Source organism: Vipera ursinii (genome assembly GCF_947247035.1).
Source record: "Vipera ursinii genome assembly, chromosome: 6".
NCBI lineage: Eukaryota > Metazoa > Chordata > Lepidosauria > Squamata > Viperidae > Vipera > Vipera ursinii.
In genome coordinates this window covers 32,079,018-32,106,245 of record NC_139515.1, presented here as the reverse complement: position 1 = coordinate 32,106,245, position 27,228 = coordinate 32,079,018, and the positions used below count along the sequence as shown (strand labels likewise).

Sequence of the window (27,228 nt, the reverse complement as noted above, 5' to 3'; positions counted from 1 at the left end):
CTAACTGAGATTACTCCATCTGTTTCAGTTTTATTACCTTTAATACTTCTCGATTGTGAGCTTGCCTTTCTACTTCAGTAAATCGGTCAACATGCCACTTCAATACCTTTATAAGATCTCTAAAATACAAAACAAAACTTAGAAGTCTTAATTAATTGTTAAGTAGCCTAATAACTGACATGAATAATAATTCATAATTTAATCAGTACATATATCTACTGAAAACTAAGCCTCAATAAGCTATTTCCAGGGAAATGAGCAATTTTGCAAAACAATTAAAATAAAATGTCATTGAAAAGAAACCTATTCACTGGATAACCTTCTATATTTAAATTGTTGAATTATGAATATAGAGAATAGGACATTATTATTATTGGCATATATATTCACAAATCTAATAAAGTTTGGGGTTTTTTAAAGATACTAATATATCTTGCTTTCTAGGTAGGAAGGAAAATTAATTAGCCAACCTCATTGTAGTATGTGCTAGGCTTTCATCTTCAAATCTTAGAAACTCAAACATCCTCGATAATCTTTGCTCTCACAATCTGAATAGGACATGATTCCCCTCACTCAGTGTTTTCATTTTATTGTATTGTATTGTATTGTATTGTATTGTATTGTATTGTATTGTATTGTATTGTATTGTATTGTATTGTATTGTATTGTATTGTATTATATTATATTATATTATATTATATTATATTATATTATATTAACATAACATAACATAACATAACATAACATAACATAACATAACATAACATAACATAACATAGCCTTGAACAGGGGCAGACATTAGAACAGCTATACTGTATATACCTTTCATATAAAATAATACTCTATCCTGAAACAATGTGGGCCAATAATCTGATCTGTTATACAGTAGATATTTGTTTAATGATTATGCTCCATTAGCTGTGAAAATTTGCACACATTCCTAGAGAGAACATTTCAATTAATGTTGGGTTCAATGAAAGATCTTACATGCAAATAAAGGGAGAGATTCTCAAGATCCTTGAGAATTGCACCAGATCATTAATTCTGAAGGAGGCAAATTAAACCAAACAAAGCAGAAGTAATAATGTTGCAAATATACTAGTGGTTCTCCTTTTTCCCCACAAGGGGTTTGACACCTGAGACTTGACTGATCCAGGACTGACCAAATGGACTGAGGGGTGGGGTTATTACTCGGGGACACTTTAAAAATATCAATCTGTGAGGGGATTCCTCAGATCCTGTCTATTATGCTTGCTATCTCCTATTTCTTAGCAAACGTTTCTGCTTGGAAAATCTTGTCTCCAAGAGTCCTTCTTTCTTAAGATGTGGGCTGAAGTGGGTTCTGACAACCTGTAACTATCATAGCCCATTAAAATATAGTATAAGACCATAGATGGTCGGGTGTTTATTAGTGCAGCACAGCAGTTCCTGGTAGAGCTACAAGGAGTTCCTTGTAAAATGGACTTGGACTCTGGCTCTGCAGTCTCCATTATTTCTCAAGACACTTTAAATTTCGTGTGTAGGCGCAGTAACAATTGGGACAAACTAAGGCCCTCAGACATAATTCTAACTGACTTACAAAATGCTCAAGTTAAAGTTAAGGGAGAAGCCACCTTAAATGTAAAATTTAAGGGGTTTTATGGGCACCTGGATGTCATACTGTAGTAGTAGGGGGCCAGAGAACAAGTCTCATTGGACTCGACTGGTTTGATGCCTTAGGTATTCAGATTACTGGTATCAATCGGACACAAACTGCAAACTTCTTGTCAGTATGTGAGGACTATGCTGATGTTTTTGATTCTGCCCTAGGAACATACACAGGCCCACCTACCTCATGCAAGCTAGAACCCAACATAGTTCCAATCAGGGTTAAGCCTCATAGGGTCCCCTTTGCCTTAAAACATAAAATTGATTCTGAAATTGATAAGCTGGTAGAACAGGGCGTGTTACAACCTATTGATGGTGGGGAGTGGGAAACTTCTATAGTCACCCCACTTAAAGCCAATGGGGAAATTTGCATTTGTGCTGATTATAAATGCACTCTAAATAAAGCCCTCAAGCAACACGCTTACCCGGTTCCAGTGGTCAACCATATTTTAGCCTCCTTGCAAGGGGGTACTATTTTTGCTAAACTTGATTTAGCACAGGCCTATCAGCAATTGCCGGTTGATGAGGCCACAGCTGCGGCTCAGATGATCATGACTCATGGGGGGGGGGGGGCTTTCAAAGTAAAACACTTACAGTTTGGAGTCACTGTTGCCCCAGGCATTTTCCAGGGAATAATGGAACACACACTTACGGGCATTCAGGGTGTCTGCCCTTATTTTGTTTTGTTTTGTTTTTTTAATTTTTCTAATCATTTTATATCCCAGAAGCAAACTATACAATTTTCTTATTTGTTTGTCATCTGGCCCCAATAATATTTTATCCAAAGCAGTTTCTTGGGTATTTATCCCCCATTCTTTCTTATCTTTCCCGAATCGTGATTGTATCTGTAGATAAGCCCACCAATCTAATTTTATTCCCTTGTAGTTCTAATTCGCTTCTAGATTTCAGTTCCCCCTCATTATCCATAATATCTTTGTATGTAATGTTATTACCCAAATTAAACAGATTTGGATAAACAATCGCTTCAAGGGTGGACAGCCAGACTGGTACTTTGGTATAGTTTTGGTTTCTAATTTTGTTCCAAATATTGAATAACGCTTGTCTAATCCGATGTTTTTGGAAATGTGGAAATAATCCTTGTTTCTCAGTCCATAGAAAAGCATGCCAACCAAATTGTAAATCATGGCCTTCTAAAGTTAGTAATCTTATGTTCTTCAGAATTATCCATTCTCTAATCCAATTTAATGCTGCGGCATAATAATATATTTCCCAGACTGGCAATCCAAATCACCCGTTTTCCTTTGCATCCTGCAAATATTTCATTTTAATTCTTGGTTTTTTCCCTTGCCAAATAAAATTTAATGACAGTTTGTTCAACTTTCGAAAAATTTTTGAATCAAGTTGTATTGGAATATTTTGAAACAGGAACAAAATTTTAGGAAAGACATTCATTTTAATCACCGCAATTCTCCCCAGTAGTGAAAGACTCAAGTTTCCCCATGTTTCCAAATCACCTTTTATTTGTTTCACTATTTTATTGTAATTGTCTTCTTTAAGTGAAGTGCATCTAGCCATGATAGTGATTCCTAAATATTTTATTTTCTTAACTATTTCTATGTCCATAATTCTAGCCAAATTATCTTTCTGTTTATTAGTCATATTTTTAACAATCATCTTGGTTTCACACCTATTTATTTTCAGCCCAGCGACTTCACCATATTTAACTAGTTCTTCCAACAATTTTGGTCCCGAAGGTTGTGGGTCCTCCATGATAAAGACCAGATCATCCACAAATGCTTGAAGTTTAAAAGTTTCCTTTTTAATGTCTAATCCTTTTATCTGTGGTTCATTTCTAATTATCCTTGTTAGGACTTCTAATGTCAATATAAACAGTAATGGAGATAAGGGGCAGCCTTGCCGTGTTCCCTTTTGTATTTGAAATTTCCCAGATGCTCCCCTGTTTATAATTACTTTTGCTTCCTGATTAGTATAAATTGCCCTTATTATATTTGTAAATTTTTCACCCATAACCATATATCTAAGTTGTTGATATAAGAATGACCATTTAACATTATCAAAGGCCTTCTGGGCATCTAAGAATAACAACGCCATCTGTTGTCCGCTATGTAATTCGTAATATTCTAACGTGTCCAATATTACCGTAATGTTGTGCTTAGTTTGCCTTTTAGCAAGAAAACCGTTCTGATCCACATGTATAAAATCATTTAGGAACTTTTTTAGTCGCTCTGCTATGATTGTTGTAAATATCTTGTAGTCTGAATTAAGTAGGGATATAGGTCTGTAGTTTTGAATTAATGTATGATCGGCATTATCTTTCGGGATAAGGACTATATTTGCCTCAGACCATGACTTAGGAATTCTTGCTTCTTCCAAGACTGCATTGAACATTTCCAATAAGTGTTGTGCTAAAATATTTTGTTGTTCCTTATAAATTTCTATCGGGAGGCCATCAGGACCCGATGCTTTATTATTTTTTTGTTTATTAATAGCCGTTATCACCTCAGACATCCTAATTCCTTCATTCAACATATTTCTAATTTCCTCTGTGACTTTGGGTAGTTTGGCTTTTTGGAAACAATCCTCTGCTTTCTCCTCAATTTCCTGACTATCATCTTTATATAATTGCTCATAAAATTCCTGAGCTATAATCTTTTTCTCCTCTTCTTGATAGTGTATTCTCCCTTTATCATCACATAGTTTACTAATCCAACTTTTCTCCTTTTGTTTTTTCAATTTATATGCAAGCCATAGGCCCGGTTTGTTTGCATTTTTAAAGAAGTTCTGTTTTATACCTCTCATCTGTTGTGCTAATTTCTCTTTGTCTAAAATATTAAGTTTATGTTTAATTATATCCATTAATTGTTTGACATTCTTTTTTTGTGATTCCTGTTGGAGTATTGTTTCTAATCTTTTATATTCCCCTTCTAACCTTTTCTGTTGTTGTTTTTTCTCCTTATTCTTTTTTGCCATATATGCCATTGCTACCCCTCTCATAATCGCCTTGGCTGTATCCCAATTATTTTGTACAGTGGTGTCTTCAGCTTTGTTTTCCTTAAAGAAGAAATCTAATTCTCTCTCCATCTTTAACCTAAAGTCGTCTTCTTTTAAAATTGATCTTTGTATAGTCCATCTAGGTGTTTTTGGGGGGCCTTTCCAACTAAATTTCATAGGGTTTGTAGTCTGCCCAGGTGCTTGTCTCTATACACACCTCTTCGACCTCGGAATTAATTCCCTTTGACATCCACAGCATGTCAATCCTGGACCACGAACTATGTCGGTTAGAATAGTATGTATACTATCTAGCCTCGCGGTTCCTTTCCCTCCATATATCCTGGATGTTTAAATCTTTGGCCAATTTAAAAAAGGATCTTGGTAATATTCTTCTTTTCCTTTTCCTGGTCTTATTACCCTTATAGTCCAAATTGTTATCTAAACTGGCATTAAAATCTCCTAACAGGCAAATCTCATCGTAGTCTATACTACATATCTTATTATGTAATGCTTTAAAAAACTGTTCTTGATTTCCATTCGGGGCATATATTTCTACAATCATCACCTTCCTATAGTTTATTTCTACCTCGACTATCAATATTCTACCCTCTCTATCATTATAAATTTGTTTAGCTACCAATTTCTCATTCATGTATAATGCCACCCCCCTCTTTTTTTTGTCAATCTAATGAGACAAATAGATTTCCTAGTTTTGGTTGGTCTAACAGATATTTTTGTTGTTTCTTTATATGAACTTCCTGAATTGCAATTAAATCTAGTTTTTGACAAATAAGTTTATTTAAAAAATTCCGTCTTTTCATTGGCAAGTTTAACCCATTAGTATTCAGGGACAAGATCCTACCTTCTTCTCCCTTTATTTTACTTATAACTAGGTTTTGTGCTTCTCGTTGTCTGGGGCTCTCTCGCATCTTTATCTCTACCCCCATATATTTCTGTAGTCTCTCCAGATTTATTTCCTCTGTCCTCTGCTCCTAATACTTTCCCTTCTATGGCTATCCGTCTTACATCTCTTTCTCTTACATCCCTTCCATCTTGATCTTCTACTTCTACTTCATCTTCATTATTAAAGTGTAGCTTTAATCTGTAGCTTCTATCTTGCCATGTGACTAAAATACCTTCTGGGGTTAGCCATCTAAAATTCACATTATATCTAATCAATTTCAATGTTAAGAAATGATAACCACGTCTCAAGTCCCTCATCCTTTTAGGTATTTGTTTGAGAACTGTTATCTGTTGTCCTCCAAAGTCTAATGGCTTTTCTCTTGATCTATGTAATAGTTCATCTCGAATCGATTTTTTGACCAGCCTTACATGTACTTCTTTCGGGAGATTATGTCTCCTTGCATAATTAGTTTGAACCCTATACATCTTGTCAATTTCCGCCAACATTTCATCTTTCCCTATGCCAAGCGCCTTTGCCATTAAGTCTGCCATCATATCCGGCAGATCTTCACCTTTTTTTTCTTAAACATTTTGAAAGCGCAAGTAGTGAGTAGCCTTCTCTGCTTCTAGGAATATCACTGTTGTTTCGAGCTCCCTATTTGCCCGAAGTAATGTTTCACTTAAATCCTCTACTTTCTTCTCCTCCTTCTCCATTCTCACTTCCATTTCCTGTAGTGTTAGCTCGTTTTTAATTAATTGTTGCTGAATCCCCTCAAATTTACCATCAATTGCTTGTATTCTTTCCTTAAGCTCACCAGTGTCATTTCTTACTTGAACTATCTCTTTCTTCATCTCCTCATGGTTCTTGGTCATTGCTTTGTGCATATTTTGTAAGAGGACTTGTAAGTCTTTAAAGGAGTTTGACCTTTCCCTTTGTAGCATGTCCTCAATGGACTTCTGGCTAGAAGGGCTTGAAGACATCCCTAGCCCCTGTGGCGCCACCCTCTTTCCTGCACTAATCTTAGTTAGATTCGGAATACTTGTCATATTTAGCCAGATTGCTCAATCAATACTGCCCTTTACAAATGCCTAATTCCTTTAGCCTTGTATAAACCTTTAACTATAAAACAATATAATTATATGTGTATCTATGTCTTTAACAATCATATAGTTCGTTTCTTAGCTAATTATTTCAATTCTATCCAGTTACAGCCAAATGGTTATTATTTATTTATTTATTTATTTATTTATTTATTTATTTATTTATTTATTTATTATATTTTTATACCGCCCTTCTCCCAAAGGACTCAGGGCGGTGTACAGGGCAATAAATATAAAAAACAGAATATAAAAGTTAAAATACAATTAAATATAATGCCCAAATTTAAAATTTAAAACAATAACTAAGAACATGTTTAGAACCCCAACCCTAACCTATCAGACCAGGTCAGATTGCTCAAATAAATACGTTTTTAGCAGGCAGACATGTTATATATTTATGTTAATTAACTCCTTTTGTATCTTTCCCAACCACCAAAGGCCAGTAGATGTCCCACTATCCAGACTTCAGTTCCTAAATTGCTGTATCACTTACTGCATCTTAGGTCCATTATCCACCCATGGCATGTAAGACAAAAGTTCAAAAGTTCAAAACTTTTTAAGACAGTCCAAACAATTCACTTTCCTTCAATTAATAATCCACACACTTTTTCTCAAAAATTCAGTCTCCCAAGGATTTTCTCAAAAACTCAGTCTCCAAAACTCCAAAGTTTATCTTTTCCCTGTTGCTTTTCTGTCAGTACACCTACTCTCGCAACTAGTTTACAATCTACTGACTTCCTGGATTCCTCTTCTTGTCACTCTCACCTGTCGCCTTATCTCTTGTTGCTTCTCTCGCTGCTCATTCCCTCTCAGTAAGACTCCCTCTTCAGGCTGGTGCCTCTTTCCCAAGCGCTCCCTTTTACTTTCAGATGTAAATATTTTGGAATTACTTTCTGTTCCACCGTTGTACCACTAAGTCGATGCTAGCTCCGTCCCTCTATCAGATCTTCTTGTCGGCCATTACTGGCCTCCTTCTCCCCAGTCTGCTTGCATCAGGTTTTCTCTGGATCCCTGACATGAACGTTCTTTGGGATGCCTGCAAATTCGGCTGTCCCTACAGGACTGCCTCAGGCTCTGAAAAGCCCCCGCAAATGCTGGGTGAGAGGTTGTGTGAAACAGAGAAGCCCATTCACACAGCCACCCGCTCTGACAGCTGGCTCCGCCCCCCCTGGTGTCTGCCCTTATTTTGATGATGTTCTTATTGCTGGGGAATCCCCAGAAGTGTTAGCCAGCAGGCTCAGAGCTGTTTTACAGAGGCTTCATGAAGCAGGCTTCAAATTAAAAAAGAGCAACCGTAGTATTGGGGTTCCTTCAACAGAATTCTTGGGATTCAGAATTGATGCTAATGGCATTCACCCTGCTGAATTTAAAGTGAAGGCCATTAAAATGGCTCCTAGGCCCAAATCCAAAGGTGAGCTACAAGCATTCTTGGGTCTCCTTAACTTCTATCACACCTTTCTACCTCATAAGGCAACATTAGCAGACCCTTTGCACAGGCTTTTAGATAAGAAAGCTCCATGGAAATGGACTAATTTACATGAAAAAAAGTTTCCAGGACTTAAAAGCACTATTGTCAGAAAAGTCCACTGTAATTCACTACAAAGTGTCTAAACCAGAATGTCTTGCAGGTGATGCATCTCCCTATGGGGTGGGAGCAGTTTTAAGTCACTTAGAAAAGAATGGAACACAGGTTCCTATAGCATTCTACTCAAGGACGTTGTCCTCTGCTGAGCGCAACTATGCTCAGATTGACAAAGAGGCCCTATCCATTGTTGCTAGAATAAAAAAATTCCATGACTATTTATATGGCAGGGACTTCACAGTCTTTACGGACCACAAGCCACTTTTGGGACTTTTCACAACAGACAAACAAACCCCGCGCATACTGACCCCAAGAATGTTGAGAAGGTCTATTTTTCTTTCTGCATACAATTTTAAATTGATTCACAAACCAGGCAAAGAAATGGGCCATGCTGATGGCCTCAGCAGACTACCACTGCCACTAATTGAACCAGATCCAGGTCCTGCTGCCAAAATTCTGTCCATACAGGATCTGCCTGAATTTTCCCTCCATGCTGGGGACATTGCTGTGGAAACAGCTACAGATAGAACACTTAGTAGAGTACTTTCATAGGTATACATGGGGTGGTTGGATAAAAGCCCAGGTTCTGAGTTTCAGAATTATTTTGTCAGAAGACATGAGCTTTCTGCCCACAAAGGGTGCATTTTATGGGGAAACAAAGTCATAATTCCCTCTTCCCTAAGATACAGGGTCTTACAATCATTACATGAAGGCCATCCAGGCATTGTCAGAACGAAAGCTTTAGCAAGAAGCTACCTTTGGTGCCCTGGCCTTGACAAGGACATTGAGGCACAAGTCCATGGTTGTTATACATGCCTAAAATGCCACAGGCTCCAGTTCACAGGTGGGAGGAAATGCACACTCCCTGGTCTTGAATTCACATAGACTATGCTGGGCCCTTTCAGGGCCAGCTCTTTCTCATAATGGTGGACAGTCACTCCAAATGGCTGGAAGTAATTCCAGTTCCTAACATGACTACTGCTAGGACCATTCAGGTGCTGAGAAAACTCTTTGCCACACATGGGTTGCCAGATGTCTTAGTTTCAGACAATGGGGCCCAATTCACTGCTGCTGAATTTTAGGCCTTCCTTAGAGCAAATCTTATCAGACATGCAACGTCTGTGCCCTTTCATCCATCTTCTAATGGTGAAGCTGAACGTATGGTGAGGACAATGAAGGAATCACTCAAGCGCATTGTAACAGGTGACCGGCATCACAGATTGGCAGATTTTCTACTCTGCCAGCATTCTACGCCCTGCACTCCTACAGGCAAAAGTCTTGATGAACTGCGTTGGGGGAGGTGATTGATCACTAAACTGGACAGGTTGCATCCACATAGAGTGGCAGCAGAAGCCTCTTGACCAAAACCCTCTAGGGGGCTGCAAATAGGCGATTGGGTTTGGGCCAGGAACTATGGTCATGGGAATTTGTGGGTTCCTGGTAAAATTACCAAAGCATCTGGGCCCCTATCTTATGAAGTGGGGTTGTCAGATGCCACATTGATCAATTCAGAAAATGGTTTCCAGAATGGCCACTAAGAGAGGACTGCGTCATAAGTCCCTCCCAAGTTGCTCAAACGTGCGGCCAAGCTAGTCCTCACTTGGACTCTCAGGACTTTTCCTTTGTAACTGATGAGGAACCAGATGGAGAACTGGGGAGTCCAGAAATGCAACATAGATCCCCTGAAGGAGCAAGCCAACCAGACTTCAGCAACCGCTGTGCCTACTCTGCTGATCAGTCTGACTCTGGGGTTGGCCAACCTGGAGAGGCCAGCCAGAGAGCATCTAATCCCCTTGACTCAGGAGCAACAAGGGACATGGCTCTACCCAGCCCACTGGGTAAGCTGGTAGACCACAAAGTGACTGGAACTCCAAGATGTTCCACTAGGGCACACAAGCCTCCTTCATATCTTGCTTATTATGTTGTAAAATAAAGATCTATAATATCATGGTATTGCAACTTGCCACTGTACTACACAAACTGGGAGTTATGATGTTAACTGTCAAGTGTGCTGTCAATGAAGGCCTATTCATTCAGATGCTATGATGTTAACTGTCTAGTGTGCTGTCAATGAAGCCTATTCATTCAGATGCTATAAGTTAACCTTGTAACCTATACTGTATGGGTTTATTTTCTATTACTATTATTTAGGATTGTTTTGATAATGAATCTTGATAATTGTATTAAGACTAAATTATGTTACAATACTGTCTGATCTAAGAGGGGAGGGGTGTTATGTATTGGGTTCAATGGTAATACCATGTGGGTTGCCGGAGCAGCTAACGGCTCTCCAGCAACCCAGACTACAAGTCTCCAGTGCTGCTATTGGCTGTCCCTAGGCGGCAATGGTTGCTTCAAAGCTATTGGCTGCTGCCTAGGGGCTAGACTATATATTGCAGCTAGTTACAGCCCAATTTTCAGTTCAGAACTTGCAAGCAATAAACCATGAGCTTTCCTGAACTCACTTGCCTCGTCTTCATTCCTGCGCCGAAGAACTGGCTACACAACATTAAGCATTTTCCAAACTCAGAAAACAGTTAAAGATACATACAGTATGAACTTAGGTTTATAAAAAGCAAAATAATTATATGACAGATGACTTAGTATTGATAACCAAGTGTAATAGTTCAGATAATTTTTTACAATAAAGTACAATTAATTTAAAATATCAGTTTATCACACTTTGGTTTTAACCATGGAGACTGCAACACATTTGAACTAAAGTTGCTGACAACTGCCAATCATCTGATTACATCTATATTCAAAGCATTGAAACCTTTCTACCTGTAAGCAAGAGCTCCTGCAAAATGACTTTGAATGTAGGTATCCATAACTGGCCTAAAGTGATGAAACTTGCTGTCCTGCAGCAAATTAATTATGTGAACCTATAAAAAAAATGCATATTAGTTTATTTTAGGCAATTTCAAAAATCAAAACAAACACAATGAGTATGTAATAAAGTATGCCTTACCAAACAGTCAAATACTTGAGAACCATACTTTTGAGAATTTTCATCTAAAATTCCAAATAAAGTATCTAGTGTGTCTTGGAGAAACTAGATGAAGGAAAACAAATTTAAGAACTATATCCTTTGAAAATGTTACTCTTATATTTCATTATGGTGAGAAAAATAAACAGTGCCAATTGTATTCACCTTCACTATTTCAGAACCATCAATTTCTTTCAGTTTTGAGAGGCAACATGCAATTTTTTCTGGGTGAACTCGCCATTTAAGAAGGTCAAGCATATCTCCTACAAAATAAAATTTAGCAAAAATACAGTTATAAGCAAATAATTTACTGCAAGGGTGTCAAACTCGCAATGATATGTGTCGTGATGTATCGCGACTTTTTTGCCATTGCCAGCAATGGGGTGGGTGCAGTTTCACTATGATGTATCCGACCTGTGGGCCAGCAGTTTGACACCCGTGATTTACTGTATGTACATTAATTTTAGAAATAGCCAAAAGTAAAAGGTTATACTGTATATCTAAATTCCCTTAAGTCAAGCCCAAGTTTTAAACTGCCAATCTGTAAATGCTATCAAAAGAATTATGGCATCTGAAATGTAACATTCGTTTTATTCACTCACAAGTACTGTAATTTCTTAAGAATGTAATGCATTTTACTTCTGAGAGGAGAAATAGAATTGCACTGTTAAACATGAAACTGCATTTTTCTCCATTTATTTAAATCTGTGTCATGCATTACATTCTATGCCAAAATTTTAATAATACTCCTCAGAAGTCCTCATATTTCTCACAACATTTTATCATTTTGGACAATAAACTGAAAAAAACAGTAAAGCGTAAAATGGTAATTAAAAAAAAATAATCCATAGATATGCATCTTAAAAAATATTGTCACATTAAAACTGTTACATTTTTAATCTGCTTCCAAACAGATTCACAGATAATTTATTAATCTATTGAGCCAATCAATAGTTTATTACAGAGGTCCCCAACCTTTTGGGCACCAGGGACCGGTTCCACAGAGAAAGGTTTTTCTGTGAACCGGAGAGTGCATTGTTTTGCGTGCTGCCTGCAACCATGGATGGGGCTTTCCTTGTTCTTGGCTTATCCACAAGTATATACAGTATACTTATATTAATAAGCTCATCTACTATACTGTATTATACATTATACTTTACCATTTTGTGTGAGTTTAGTTGAACACAGGAAAGATGTAATCCAGAAAGATTCTTTAGTAGATTTAATTGCTTGGTGGTTGTTTGCAAGGAGATGCCCTTTTGAAAAGGGAAATTTGAGGTAGCGACTAGAATCCTGAAGGTTTATATTTTCTTCACACTGAAAGAACAATTAAATTTGCATTTTAACTCACTACACCTAATGAAATAAAGTGCAGCATAGAACTGTCACCTAAAGCCATTAGAAAAACAATCTGCACTGCTAATCAACTGTCTTTTTAAATATTTTCTTCCTGCGTACTTTCTAGGTAACTTCATTGTTTACTATACTTTTAGGATACTTACTGTAACTACTGATAATATTTAATTCCCATGCTCTAAAATTTCCACATCCCTCATTTCCCAAGTTTGATATCTACAAAACAGATATTCACCTTTTCCCTCATGTGTGAGAGAGCCAGACTGATGTATGCCCATGTATACATGTGTAATAGAAAGAACCAGCAACATAAGTTAGAAAGAATATGATGAAAAGACAAGTTACACAATGACAAATCTAGCATTCTTTTGACAGTTGAATCAATCTAAGATTTTTTTTCTCAATAAGCTATGTTTTTTCTGGCTTCTTTTTGAAAATACCTTATGCACAATGAGCTCATGAATGCCATCTGGCAGGGTCCTTCCATTGTCCTGCATCAGAGGGATGAAAGAAAAACCAAACAACTTCTTCTCTCCCTTCTCTTTTGCTGAAACACACATATACATTAAAAATACACCACATTCTAAGTTAGGAATGAAAGTTCATAAATGAAAATAACATAAAATTGCATACATATTTGCAACTAAAGGCCAGAGTGCTATATAATCAATCACATGTACATTAATCACACAATACAATTGAGAGATTGTCAGTTTGAGTTCCATTGACTTCAATTAAATTCAAGATTTCTACCATCAGCATGAGAACCAAATTGGTGTGGCCAGCTGGAGGACCTTGGGCCAGTCACTCTCTATCTCAGCCCTAGCAAGAAGAAGGTGAAGGCAAACCAATTTTATAAATCTGGAAGGATATTTATCCAGATCACACAATTATATCTATAATTTAATGAATAACAGTAGCAATAGCACTTAGACTTCTATACTGCTTCACAGTGCTTTACAGCCCTCTCTAGGTGGTTTACAGAGTCAGCATATTGCCCCCAATAATATGGGTCCTCATTTTACCAATCTCCGAAGGATGGAAGGCTGAGTCAACCTTCAGCCAGTGAGAATCGAACTGCCAAACTGCTGGCAGCCGGCAGACAGCAGAATTAGCCTGCAATACTGCATTCTAACAACTGTGCCACCATGGCCCATCTTGTTTCTACATGCATAAGAAGAACTTATTTAATGTTAGTATGCATAGGAAAAACACACTGCTATTAAATTAAATATGTTAATATTTATATCCACAATCTTTTTCATTAAAAAGATACATTAAAAGCATAATGGCCAACTAGAAATTTAGCTATTTGGTTCACTAAAATAATTAAATGGTCCTAGCGGCAGAGGGGATTCTATACAAAACCTTGTAATTTTAGGAAATAAAAGAGATTGAAAAGGAAAAGAAAGGTAAATCCACAACCATTCCCATCTACTAAAAATCAAAAGGAATTTTTTTGAAGAAAAGAAGCCATGATTTTCTAACAACTCATTTTGCATCTTCCTTTTGGCAACATTTTTCTCTGTTCTGAATTAAACTGGCAAGAGATTCTAATACAATATCAGTGACTCTTCCATTTCTCTTTCAACCTACAACCAGTTGTAAGTGTGAACAAGTTGCCAAGCATTCTTTATGTGACTGCCAGGAGATGCACAACATATTACAACAGATAGAAGCACTCTTTCCAATGCCATTGTAGCTTCCAACAGTCATTAAACAACCAGTCGTAAGTTTGGGACATCTGTACATTTGCCTCTTGGATCATTAGTGTTTAAAAACATAATTAATCTTCAGTTACAGACGACCATACACTTTTACGGAATATTCTAATGCAAAACTGTTGTTTTCAATGCGTACTTTTCCCCCCATTGTGATGCTTGTATGAGAGCCTTTTCTATACTAGCTCTCATTTATAAGGTGGCAACCAGCAGGTACAAAGATCATTTGAAAAAAAATGTAGATTGTAATTTCAAAGCACTACCACTTCTGAATAGGTCTTACTGGAACAGTGGCGGAATTCAAACCGAAGGTGTGCTCCTCTGAATTTATCCACTGGAATAGGTAGTTTCAGCAGCTCAGCCCACCTGGGACTGTTGTTATGATACAACACGAAAGAATGGAATTCAGAGGCTGGTGGCTCTCCAGAGCCGAAGGAGATAAAATCCTTAAAAAGAAAGCATTTAAAAAAAAACCAAATTACTTCAGTTGTACAATCAATGTTCAGTATCTTGAAAGATCTACAGTAAACAGAACAAAACATTTTGTTTTCCATGGACTTTTGGAAGGCACAAGCAGAGGCTAAGACAGAGAATGAGGTAAGTTTAATTTACATACCAGTAAGGGCAGGAAACATACTTATTGCTGACTTAATAAAAAAGTATGAAGGGAATCCTTTATCATGGTCCATGGTGTTATCTCATTCATCAACCTACTGTCCCCAATATTTCCTTTGGGCATGGACATGTATTATAACATTTTCAGTGTTTCTCATTTTCCTCATTTTACATTTATTTTGCCTTAATATCTGTCTGCAACTTTAGTATTAGATTTATTGCAACTTATTGTGTTGCTATATTTTATATGTATTTTTTATGCAAAGGAATTCTGTAAACATTTTATATCAGGTTTTCCAATTCTCATGGGGAAGCATATTCATTCATTCATTCACTCATTCATTTGTTCAATCAATATATATAACCACCCACCTTACACACTCACTTTATGATGATTCTGGGTATTTCTCTGAAAATCACTATACCAAAATAAGTCTTTTTTTCATTTATTCAAAATACCAATAAGGCAAACTCAAGAAACCAGCAAATCTTTTTGTGTATGAGTGAGAAAGAGTAATTTGTCTAATATAATTCCTTCTCAACTGTGTATCAAGGTTCCGACTGATGATCCCAAATGAAGTAAGCACAGTTGAGACATTCCAATCTCTAATGCAAAACTTTATTGAGTACAGCATATTGGCACTGATGAGTCGAAAGCCAGCTCGTTAAATTGGTGGCAGAACAGTAAATGAAAAGTATAGAAACCCCCCTTTCCCCTGACAGTGCAAGTCACATTCCCCAATTAAATATCAGACAATTGTTATGAGAGAAATCTTTCGTTACTTTGTAAATAATCCAAATGACCTTGATTCCCAGACTTCATACCTCACAGCTGTAAATGCACATTCTATTCATCTCTCCTCCCACCTGAGCCTGTTGGAAGCTAAGAAACAATGGCTGAAGCAAAGTTTCTTTGATGCTTGACACTGTGTGGGATAATTACTTAACGTTTCATTTCAGGTTTTATTTAAATACTCTTTGAAAAAATCCACAGGTAGGGAAAACATCTTGTGGCTGGTGAAGACAAGCCAGAAGAAAATAATGTGATCATCTGAACCAGTTTTTTGTTCTTCTAGAATCGTCCTTGACTTACAACAGTTCATTAAGTGACAGTTTGAAGTTACCACAACCTTGATAAAGTGACTTATTTTTCACACTTATAACCATTGCAGCACACCATGGTCACATGAATAAAACTCAGACGCTTGGCAACTGATTCATATTTATGACGATTGCAGTGTCCAGGGGTCATGTGATTACCATTTGCGACCTTCTGACAAGCAAAGTCAACGGGGAAGCCAGATTCACTTAACTGTTACTAACTTAACAATTATAGTAATTCACTTAACAACTGTTTCAAGAAAGATTGTAAATGGGGCAAAACTCACTTAACTGTCTCATTTAGCAACAGAAATTTTGGGGTCAATTGTGGTCATAAGTCAAGGACTACCTGTATTTATTATTCTTCATAAATCCAGCTTGGGCACCAGGGACCAGTTCTGTGGAGAGAGATTTTTCCACATCCCAGAGGGGGCATGGTTTTGCATGCTGCCTGCACCCCTCAGATGGGGCTTCGCTTGTTTCCAGAGACCAGTTTCCGGCATGCTGCAGCCCAGTACCAGTCCACAGCCCGGGGGTTGGGGAACCCTGCTCTAAGAGAGTGGTTGTCATGGTTCTGATGGATGAACTCTTTAAAGAACTTTGAGGCATTGTTTACCTTAAAGAGTCTTTAATCAAGTTGCATAGCATCGGCACATACATGGTCAAAGCCAAAATCTGAATTCCCCTCCCCTAAACACATAGTATCAAAGCACAATTCCCTCCCCTAATTAGCAGTCATAAATCACATTCTCCAATTAGTTTGAAATGCAAGCTTTCTCTCCTGTTTCTAACGCACCATTTCTTATCATCTTTTATTTCAAAAGCCCCAGAATTGTTATGTCTAATTAACTCTCATCACATTTCTCCTTCCCCAGTATCATCTAATTCTAAGAGCATAGAAAGAAAAAGGCTGCATCTCCCTATGTTGTCAAAGCAAGAACATCTGCCCCCCCCACCTTACAAAAAGGACAGACCCTGTAGCTTAAACAAAAGCATATGTTAGGGCAGTGATGGCAAACCTTTTAGAGACCAAGTGCCCAAACTGCAACCCAAAACCCACATATTTATTGTTGGGTGCCAGGTGGGCATGGCCCACTGGGTGGGCGTGACTGTGGTGGTCATGGCAGATTGGGTGGGTGAGGCCAAAGTGGGTATGGTCAATTCAATGTTGCTCGTGGGGATGGACACCTATGGGGGGTGGGCAGGGATGGAGGAGATCTAGGGGATCTCTGGCAGGTGGGCTGGTAGGCAGGAGGCTCATCCTGTGGGGTGAGGCGAGGCAGGGCGGGGGTGCCATTGCCATGGGGCAAGGCAAGGGATGGGGTGGCTGCTGCCTGAAACCATCAGTCCCCGCACACAGAGGCCAGCAAGCTCATGGGGGCTGACAGTGTCCGTCAGCAGCCACAGCCTGCTGGCCCCTCGACCAGTGCACTCTGGGGCTCTGCAGCCCACCACCAGCAGTTCAAAGAAGCCGCCTCTGAGCTGGATGGCCAGCCGACAGTTGAGGAGGCGATGCATTAGGTCATGCCCAGGAAAAGGAGAGCATGCAAGACCAGGAGGGACAGTGGGGGAGGGAATCCAGCCATGTTGGGATGCATCCAGCCACGTGGGACCTCACTGAGTTAGCAGGCGGCTGCTTGAAAAGAGACAGTTGCCATCTCCGGGGCATGGCAAGTGTGCCCACAGAGAGGACTCTGAGTGCCGCCTCTGGCACGCATGCCATAGATTCGCCACCACTGTGTTAGGGACTATCTCTCGGTTTGTTAGGGTGTTTCTTATAAAACTTTTTGATGAGTCTGTCGGCTTTCACATTGCTAGATTTCACCCAAGTGAATTCAGAAAATGAGTATCCTTTCCATTGTACTAGATACTGCAATTTCCCTTTAAAAATTCTAGAGTCAAGAATACATTTCACTTCATAGTGAGTCTGACCTGCCACTATGAGGGGCCTGGGCACCTTCTTAGGAGGCGGTCTTAAAGTGGAGCCCCAAAACATTTTCAGCAAGCTGCAGTGAAGACAGGGTGAACTCTCCCTAAAAGCATGTTGTTCTTAGCTGCGAAGTCGTGTCTGACCCATCGCAACCCCATGGACAATGTTCCTCCAGACCTTCCTGTCCTCTACCATCTTCTGGAGTCCATTTAAGCTCACACCTACTGCTTCAGTGACTCCATCCAGCCACCTCATTTTCTGTCATCCCCTTCTTCTCTTGCCCTCAATCTTTCCCAGCATTAGGCTCTTCTCCAGTGAGTCCTTCCTTCTCATTAGGTGGCCAAAGCATAGGGAGTTTCAATTCTACTGTGACTGGGTTGATGATCCTTACGATGGGGAAAGGCCCCAAGAATTTCGGTCCTAATTTCTTACTGGGTAATTTGAGGTGTAAATATTTAGTCAACAGATAAACCTTGGAATGTTTCTCCAAACTTCTTCCCACCCCCTCACTCATTGATCAAGTGTCTGGAAAGCAGAGGGTACCTGAGGGTATTCAGGTATTGGGCCGAACTCTTTTCCTGTAGCCACTCTGAAAGGCATGTAGCCAGTGTTGCTGTGAACAGAATTATTGTATAAGCCAGAGCTTTTCAACCTTTTCACCCATTGTACCACTTTTAGGATATGGCAACATCCAAGTACCACCAGTCACCTAGCAAGGTGTCAAAAACTTGATGACCCCCCCCAAAAAGGAAAAAAGTGATTTACAGGTAGTCCTTGACTTACAACAGTTCGCTTAGTGCTCTTACTCCTGTCTGAGGATTTCATTGTTGTGAGCATTTCTGTTGAGGATTGGTGGGGTGGGGTGGTGTTTGGTTTTTATTCCCCCCATCTGCTGGGTGGTTGTAGCAGGTTTGGGTCACTTCACATGACCCTGGGACACTGTGACCATCATAAATATGAATCAGTTGCCAAGAATCTGAATGTAAATCACAAGACCCTGGAGATGCTGCAACATTCCAGATGATTGGCACTTCTTCTGGGCTCAGAAGCACCAGGATCAGCACCGAGCTCCAGCTGCAGCCTGACACTGATCCTGGAGCTTCCACTGAGCCCTGACAGTCCTGCAGCTCCAGCTGTCTCTCGCTCAGGCTTGTGCAGTGCTGCCACCGGTTCAGCTCATTCCCCTTCCCCGCTACCACTTTTATAGGATGGTCATGTACCACTTGCCAGGTGCCAATGTACCACAGGTGGTACCTGTACCACTGGTTGAAAAGCCCTGGTATAAGCCACCTGTATGAAAGGGAGGAGGTCGGTCGAGTTTGTTCGTATGAAACATAACATCTGAGATATTGCTCCACCATCTTGTTAGCGGATTCCGTGGCCCCATTGGTAGCTGGATGGAAAGCAGGTGATAGGTCTTGAGATGATCCAATTAACTTAAGAAAGCTTCTCCAAAACTTCGCTGTGAACACCACCCTCCTATCTAAAATTATTCACTTAGGGGCCCCATGCAGCTGGTATTTATGTTTCAGGAACAATTTAGTCAGTTGTTGGGCAGATGGGAGTCCTTTGCAGGCAATGAAATGAGCCTGCTTCATGAACAGGTCTATTACAGTCCATATGACAGTATTTCCTCTACTTTCAAGTAGGCCTACTATAAAGTCCATAGCTATTTCTTCCCATGGTTGAGAAGGGTCTGCCACTGGCTGCAGTAACCCAGGGGTTTTCCCTGGGATTTGTTTCATGGTGGCACATACAGCACAATTCCTGACATAGTTTTCCACATCCTGTTTTAGTCCCAGCCACCAAAATTGCCGGCGGATGAGGTGTAGAGTTTTTAAATATCCAAAGTGTCCTGCCTGTTTTACGACATGTCTGTGTTTAAGAGCGTTAAGATGGAGGGCTTCAGGCAAATACAGTTCCCCCCTCCCCCTTGTAAGACAAACCATCCCTACATGTTAGGGAGGTTTGATTGTCATTGAACCATTGATCGGTGAGGAGTTCTTGTTTTATCTTCTTCACTCCCGGGTCATCAGAATTAGGGGTCCTGCAAGGCATGAGTTAAGCAGCAGTTTGTGGACTAGAGATAATTGCCTCGTTAACCTCTTCACGTTCACTTTTGTACTGGGGCAATCCTGATAGTGCATCAGCTAGGAAAGTTTTTCCTCCCAGTATGTTCTTTAGAGTAAATTTGAAACAGTTAAAGTACTGTGTCCACCGCACTTGCTTTGGGGATAATTTGCAGGGGGGGGGTTCAACTGCTTCTAGATTTTGTGATCTGACCATACCTCAAAAGGCACCTTGCTTCCTTCTAGATACTATTGCCAAGTTAATATCAAAGAATTGAGACCTTTGAACTATGGTGCTGGTGAAGACTCCTTCAAGTCCCTTGGACTCCAAGGCATTCAAACCAGTCAGTCCTAGAGGAGATCAACCTTGACTGCTCTTTAGAAGGCCAGATCCTGAAGTTGAAACTCAAATACTTTGGCCATCTAATGAGAAGGAAGGACTCACTGGAGAAGAGCCTCATGCTGGGAAAGATTGAGGGCAAGAGAAGAAGGGGATGACAGAGAATGAGATGGCTGGATGGAGTCACTGAAGCAGTAGGCATGAGCTTAAATGGATTCCAGAAGATGGTATAAGACAGGAAGGAAGAGCGTTGTCCATGGGGTCGCGATGGATCGGACAAGAGTTCGCAACTAACAACAAATTGCAAAGGCTTCCTTCTCCCATACTGCCCATCACCTCTTGCTTTTGGTAAATTTTTTAGAGGTGTAGGCACAGAGTTGCGGGATCCCACTTTTGTTCTTTTGCAATAATACAGCTCCAACTGCCATGTCACTGGTGTCAGCTTGAATTACAAAGGGCTCTCCTGGACAGGAGTGCTTTAGGACCAGATCAGCAGCAAATAGTCTTTTTAAATTCTCAAAAGCTGTTTGACAGCTCATAGTTCATGCTAGTGGTTGGCCCAGTCACAGCGAAGGAGGGGATGAATTGACGGTAAAAGTTGGCAGCTGTTTGAGAGTCTTTGAGGCTGCCATTCAATTATGGCTTTCACTTTGGCTGGGTCCATTTCAATGCCCTCAATGGAAATTCTGTAGCCAAGATAATCTAATCAGGTCTGGTGAAATTCACATTTTGACAATTTGGCATAAAGCTTGGCATTCAATAGTTTCTTTAGCACTTCTCTCACCAGCTTTATATGATCAGTCATATTTGTGCTGTATATCAGGATGTCATCAAGATACACTAGGACCCCTTTGTATAAGTGATCATGTAGGACCTCATTAATCAACTGCATGAATATGGCTGGGAGCCCCTGTAGTCCAAATGGCATGACTTGGAATTGATAGCTTCCCATGGGGCAGTTAAAGGCAGTTTTCCACTCATCTCCCTCCTTTATTCTCACCCGGTAATATGCTTCTCTCAGGTCTAATTTAGTGAAGACACTCCCCTTAGCCAGGTGGGTTGGTAAGTCCTTTAGGAGGGGGGAGGGAGTATTTTTTTCCACATTCACAGCATTGAGACCCTTATAGTCTATGCAGAGATGAAGAGGCCCATCTTTTTTTCTTCTTTAAATAACACAGAGCCCCCTCACCGCAGACTTGGCCCGTTCAATGAATCCCCTCACTAGATTTTTATCCACGTATTGCTGCATCTCCTCCATTTTGAGGGGGGAGATGGCGTACATCCTCGGATGTGGGAGTTTGGCTCCTGGCAACAGTTCGATAGAGCAATCATTGGGTCAGTGAGGAGGCAAGGTATTGCATTCCTTCTCACTAAATGCCTCCACTAGGTCCCAGTACTCTCTGGGGATAAGCGGCTTGCCTGGTGGTGGTGAGGCTGCCATGTGCGCTCGCTCATTGGGTGGGCTAAAGTTTCTTCACCCATTGCGTGGGCTAAATCTGTTGAATCAGTGGGGGGCTTGGGCCCTATAGGTAGTCTCACAATTCTCATTCCTTTCTCCCACCAGATAAATGGCTTCCATTTGTCTAATGAGGCTAATCCTAGGATCACAGCCTCAGTCATTTTTTGAGCCACCAGGAAGCGAATAAACTCCCAGTGTTCACCTATTTCTAGGTGTAGGGGCTCCGTTAATTGCTTGACTAAAGTCCCTCCCATCAGGGAGCCATCGGCTTGCTCGAATCTCACAGGTTTGGAGAGTAGTTTTGCTCATATGCCAAGTTTCATGGCAAATGGCAAGCTAATGATGTATCGGGAGCATCCAGAATCAACTAGCACCTTTAAATCTACCTGCGTACCTGACTTAGGGATTATGAGCTTGTCAGGTAGTGAGAAAGGTGGGACGTGTCGGCTCACCATCGGGTCATTCTCTCCTTCGTCGTCACTGTCAAAAGAGGGTAGAACGGAGTTCCAGCATCCTCCCATGTGGGGGATGTGACCTGGGCAACAGGTTCCTGCATCATGCTTGTTCGAACCTCACAGGTTTGGAGAGTAGTTTTGCTCGTATGCCCAATTTCATGGCAAATGGCAATCTAATGATGCATCGGGAACATCCAGAATCAACTAGCACCTTTAAATCTACCTGTGTCCCGACTTAGGGATTATGAGTTTGGCAGTTAGTGAAAAAGGTGGGATGTGTCGGCTCACCATCAGATCATTCTCTCCTTCGTCGTCGCTGTCAAAAGAGGGTAGAGTGGGGGTGGAGCCAGCCTGAGTTCTGGCATCCTACTGTGTGTGGGGGTGTGTGACTTGAGCAACAGGTTCCTGTGTGATCCAGTTGGATTTCTCTCTCGTTGGTTGCTGGGCAGGTTTCTTTCTTACTGCTGATCCTGGTCATCATCTATTCTGTTGTTGGGAGTAGGGGACTGGGCAATTCGCTGTTTGATTTCCCTGCTGTCTGCATTGGAAGCACTTGATTGGCAGGCCTGCAGGTGGCCTGGATCTTTCAGCAGCTGCAGCAGTTGGAGATTATTGGGGTCATGGTTGCTGTTTGGGTTGTTCTGGCCTCAGTTCAGCTTCAGGTGGGGGAGGTTTCTTATAGCAGGCAAGCTGAATATCTAGTTTTACCACTGTTTTACCACTGAATATCTAGTTTTACCACTGCAGCTGATCAGGTACTGCTCAATTGATGCAGGCCTGAGAGAGGTGATCATCTAACCCTTCTTTGAAGTGGTGGACTAGGGACTGTTCAGGCCACCTCTCTATGTGACCGGCTAACTTGTGAAACTCTCTTATGTACTCCAGAGGAGGTCTGCTGGCTTGTTTTATCTTTTTTTTATTGAAAAGCTTTATCATACATTTTATCTTTAACAAACCCCCCTACCCCTCCCCCCTCCCCCCCGACTTCCCAGAGTTAAGTACAAGGTATAAAAAACAAAAAAAAAGAATCATAAACAACCATATGCTAACAACCGTAAACTCTAAAATCTATCACTCTCTAGCTCATATAGGATAACTACAAACACTATTAATATAAAATATATAAAAGTATATATAAAAAAGGGGGGAAAAAAGGAAGACTTATTCAAATGCTACATGAAACTTCTTAGTCCCGTATTTGTTCTGGATATGCTCAATCCCTTTTCTCCACTCCATAATATAGCGTTCTTGCGAATGATCTTTCAAATAGGCTGATATCTTTGCCATCTCTGCCAGGTCATAAACCTTTAAAGTCCATTCTTCTATAGTCGGCAGTTCCTCCTTCTTCCAATACTGACCTATTAAGAGTCTTGCTGCCGTAATTAAATTCAACATCAACTTAGTGTCCACAACTGTAGCATCTGTAATTATTCCCAACAAAAAAAGTTGCGGACAAAACTTTATCCTCTGTTTAAAAATCTTCTGCATGTTCCACCAGACTTTTATCCAAAAAGCCTTAACCTTTTTACAAGTCCACCATATGTGAAAATATGTTGCGTCTTCGTCACCGCACCTCCAACATTTAGGCTGATAATTCGGATACATACTTGCAAGCTTTTTAGGATCTAAATGCCATCTATAAAACATTTTGTAAAAATTCTCTCTTAGATTTTGAGCTTGTGTAAATTTTACGTTACTCACCCAAATCCTTTCCCACGTATCCATTGTAATAACTTCTTGGATATTTTGGGCCCATTTAATCATACAATCTTTAACAAGCTCTGTTTCTGAGTCAATTTCTATCAATGCAAGATATATCCGTTTGATATGTGCTGGACCCTGATTTCTAATTTGCTTTATCAAATTTTCATCAGTCATTGTAAAACCAATTTTCTGGTCTTCTTTCCACCTGGCCCGTAGCTGAATATATTGAAACCAAGTTTGAACAACCTTCTCTTCTCGCAAGAGGCTATATGATTTCAAACACCAAACATTTCTTTCCAAACTCAGAATCTCCTTGTACGTAGTCACATCATGTTTGAAACCAGCATGTATATTTTCTATTGCGTGTTTTGGAATTGCCCACAGTGGTATCTTGCAATCTAGCTTATGTCTATACTTCTTCCAAACTCTCAACAATGCCTGTCTTAGAATATGCACTCTAAACACATTGTCTACCTTCTTGTCATACAACAAATATGCATGCCAGCCAAACAACAAATCGTGGCCCTCAAGATTTAATAATCTCTCTTGTGTCAAATTAATTCAATCACTTATTCCTACTAATGCAGCAGCTTCATAATATAGTTTAAGATTGGGCATTTTAAGACCACCTCTCTCACGAGTATCCTGCATAATCTTAAGTTTAACTCGTGGCCTTTTCCCTGCCCAAACAAATTTATTGATACCTCGCTACCATTCCTCCAAATTAGAATCTTTCTTAAGAATTGGTATCATTTGAAATAAAAATAAAAATTTAGGCAGGACGTTCATTTTCACTGCTGCGATCCGTCCCAACAAAGACAATTGCAATTTTTCCCAACTCTCCAATTCTTTTTGAATTTCCCCCCATAGTTTTTCATAATTATTTTTATATAACTTTGTATTAGAGGGCGACAAAAGCACCCCCAAATATTTAACCCTTTTAACAATCTCAAATCCAGTTAATCCTTCTAAGAGAGCCTTTTGCGAAACTGTCATATTTTTGGCCAGAATTTTGGTTTTCTGTATATTAACTTTAAATCCAGAAACCTTCCCGTATTGTGTTATTATCTCCATCAGGTCCACAACAGAGTTCTCTGGCTGGGTCACTGTAACAACCAGATCATCTGCGAATGCTCTCAATCTATAATCCTGATCTCCAATTTGTATACCCTTAATTTTTTCCGAATTCCGTATTTTAACCAATAATATCTCTAATGTTAACACAAATAACAAGGGCGATAACGGACACCCTTGCCTTGTGCCCTTCTCAATATTACATGCTTCTGTCAGACTATTATTAACTATAATTTGGGCAGTTTGTTTTTGATATAATGCCCTAATCGGTTGTAAAAAAATTTCCCCAAAATCCATTTTGTCTAAAACTTTCATCAAAAATTGCCAATTCAATTGATCAAAAGCTTTTTCAGCATCTAGAAAAATTAGCGCCGCAGGGATCTGGTTGTTCCTTTCCAAAAACTCTAACACATCAACTATATGCCTCACATTATTTTTCATTTGCCTACCACTAATAAACCCCGTTTGGTCCCCATGAATCACCTGTTGCAGAACCCTCATCAGTCTATTAGCCAACACCTTAGCAAATATCTTGTAATCTGTATTTAAAAGCGATATCGGTCTATAATTTTTAACTTGAGTAGCATCTTGGTCTTCCTTCGGAATCAAGGAAATAAAAGCTGTTCTCCAAGACAGTGGCACCTTTCCCCCCCTCTGGATTGTCTGGAACAGTTCCTTTAATGGTTTCATCATCTCTAATTGTAAATTTTTATAATAAGCCGCAGACAAACCATCCGTACCTGGTGCTTTATCCATCTTCAATTCCTTAATTGCTGTAAAAATTTCTTCTTCTGTAATTAATTGATTAATCCCCTCTTTTTGTACTTGCGTAAGAACCGGGATGCTAGCATTCTCCAAATATATATCAATGTCTTTTTCATTAATCTTCTCCTTAGCATATATTGGCTTGTTTTATCTTATGGAATTGTTCCTCTGCTTTGAGGGCAATGGATGGGTCCTCGAATCTTGTTCTCAGTCTTAGGAGGAAGAGATGGGAGTCCTCCAATTCAGGGGCTTGCTCATTATATAAATCATTTAACCATTTGGATGCCTCCCCCTCTAAGCTGGATACAATCACATTGACCATAGCACCTGGGTCTGGGTAGCGATAGGCCCAGCAGTTCAAATGATTGCGCACTTGGTTGAAGAAAAAAACCAGCTTCTCTAGGTTCCCATCAAAGATTGCTCTGAAAGGTGGAGCAATCACTGGCTGCTAGGGCCCCCAGGGTGGCTGTTGCACCCCCATTTGCTGCTGGTCCCATCCTGGCTGCCGCTGCATGCCCAAGGGCTACATGTTCGTGGGCTTCAACCAGTCTCCTTGTTGTGGTCGTCCACCCTCCAGCTGCTGATCTCCTGGCTTCTGCACCACCCCAAGCACTTCCAAGGCCTCTACTAGCTGCGGCAAGCTCAGAGGTTGCTGTCCATCCACCTGTGTGGGCTGCCAAACTCCCCATTGCTTCAGGCACCTCAGACTGGGATTCTCTCTCTGTGGGGCTGGAGGCCCTGGCAGGGGATTTCAGGGGCTGGAAGGCTGTCTAATCTGCAAAGGAGGGGCTGGAGGCTTCTCTTGGCAGGAGTTGATTTCTGCTTCTCTGCTTTAGCCTCTCAAATCTTTCCACTGTCTGGCTATGAGCTGCAGACAGGCATTCCCACTCATCCGAGTCCTCAGTGGCAGACGTCCTGGTGGCTCTCCTCCAGTCTGCTTTTGAAGCCTTTGAGGGTGGTAAGGCAGTCTCAAGGCTTCTGGAGTCTCCGCTGGGCTGGGCCCAATCTGAAGTGCAGATCAGCTCTCCTAGCTGCTTGGATTTTGCCTCCAGCTGGGAGTCCTGCAAAAGCTCTTCCTCCCCCAGCTTGCTGTCTGTCGCTCCCCGGCCCCTGGGGTAGCAGCTGCTGCCGGGTTGCTAGATTCAAGCAGTTTCTCTTTTCCCATGATGAAATCTTCTCCTGAATCTTTGCCAGCTTCCCTCAAGTCTAGGGACAGTGACTGGAGCTCAGGACCCCTAGATAATTTGGAAAATTTGTAGATTTCGGCTTAATGTCATGGTTCTGACAGATGAACTCTTTGAAGAACTTTGAGGCATTGTTTACCTTAAAGAGTCTTTAATCAAGTTACATAGCATCAGCACATACATGGTCGAAGCCAAATTCTGAATTCCCCTCCCCTATATCAAAGCACAATTTCCTCCCCTAATTAGCAGTCATACATCAC

The 27,228-nt window shown here is 40.3% G+C and overlaps 1 protein-coding gene and 1 long non-coding RNA gene across 2 annotated transcripts in view; both read right to left on the bottom strand.

The window, feature by feature from the left end:
* Positions 1 to 57: 57 nt before the first annotated feature.
* On the bottom strand, positions 58 to 11,263 carry LOC310642803. The gene is made up of 3 exons (XR_014492964.1): positions 11,178 to 11,263; positions 10,991 to 11,091; positions 58 to 119 (listed from the first exon to the last, which is right to left on the bottom strand). It is a non-coding gene; the product is annotated as an uncharacterized lncRNA (long non-coding RNA).
* Positions 11,264 to 14,523: 3,260 nt separating this feature from the next.
* LOC310642663 (dedicator of cytokinesis protein 4-like) overlaps positions 14,524 to 27,228 on the bottom strand; it is a gene marked incomplete at its 3' end in the record, with an annotated part of 85,252 nt that continues 72,547 nt past the window's right edge. Inside the window, exon 7 of the mRNA XM_083366549.1 lies at positions 14,524 to 14,718. Within this exon, the coding sequence (XP_083222675.1) occupies positions 14,524 to 14,718 (195 nt within the window). The remainder of the gene's footprint in view (positions 14,719 to 27,228) is intronic.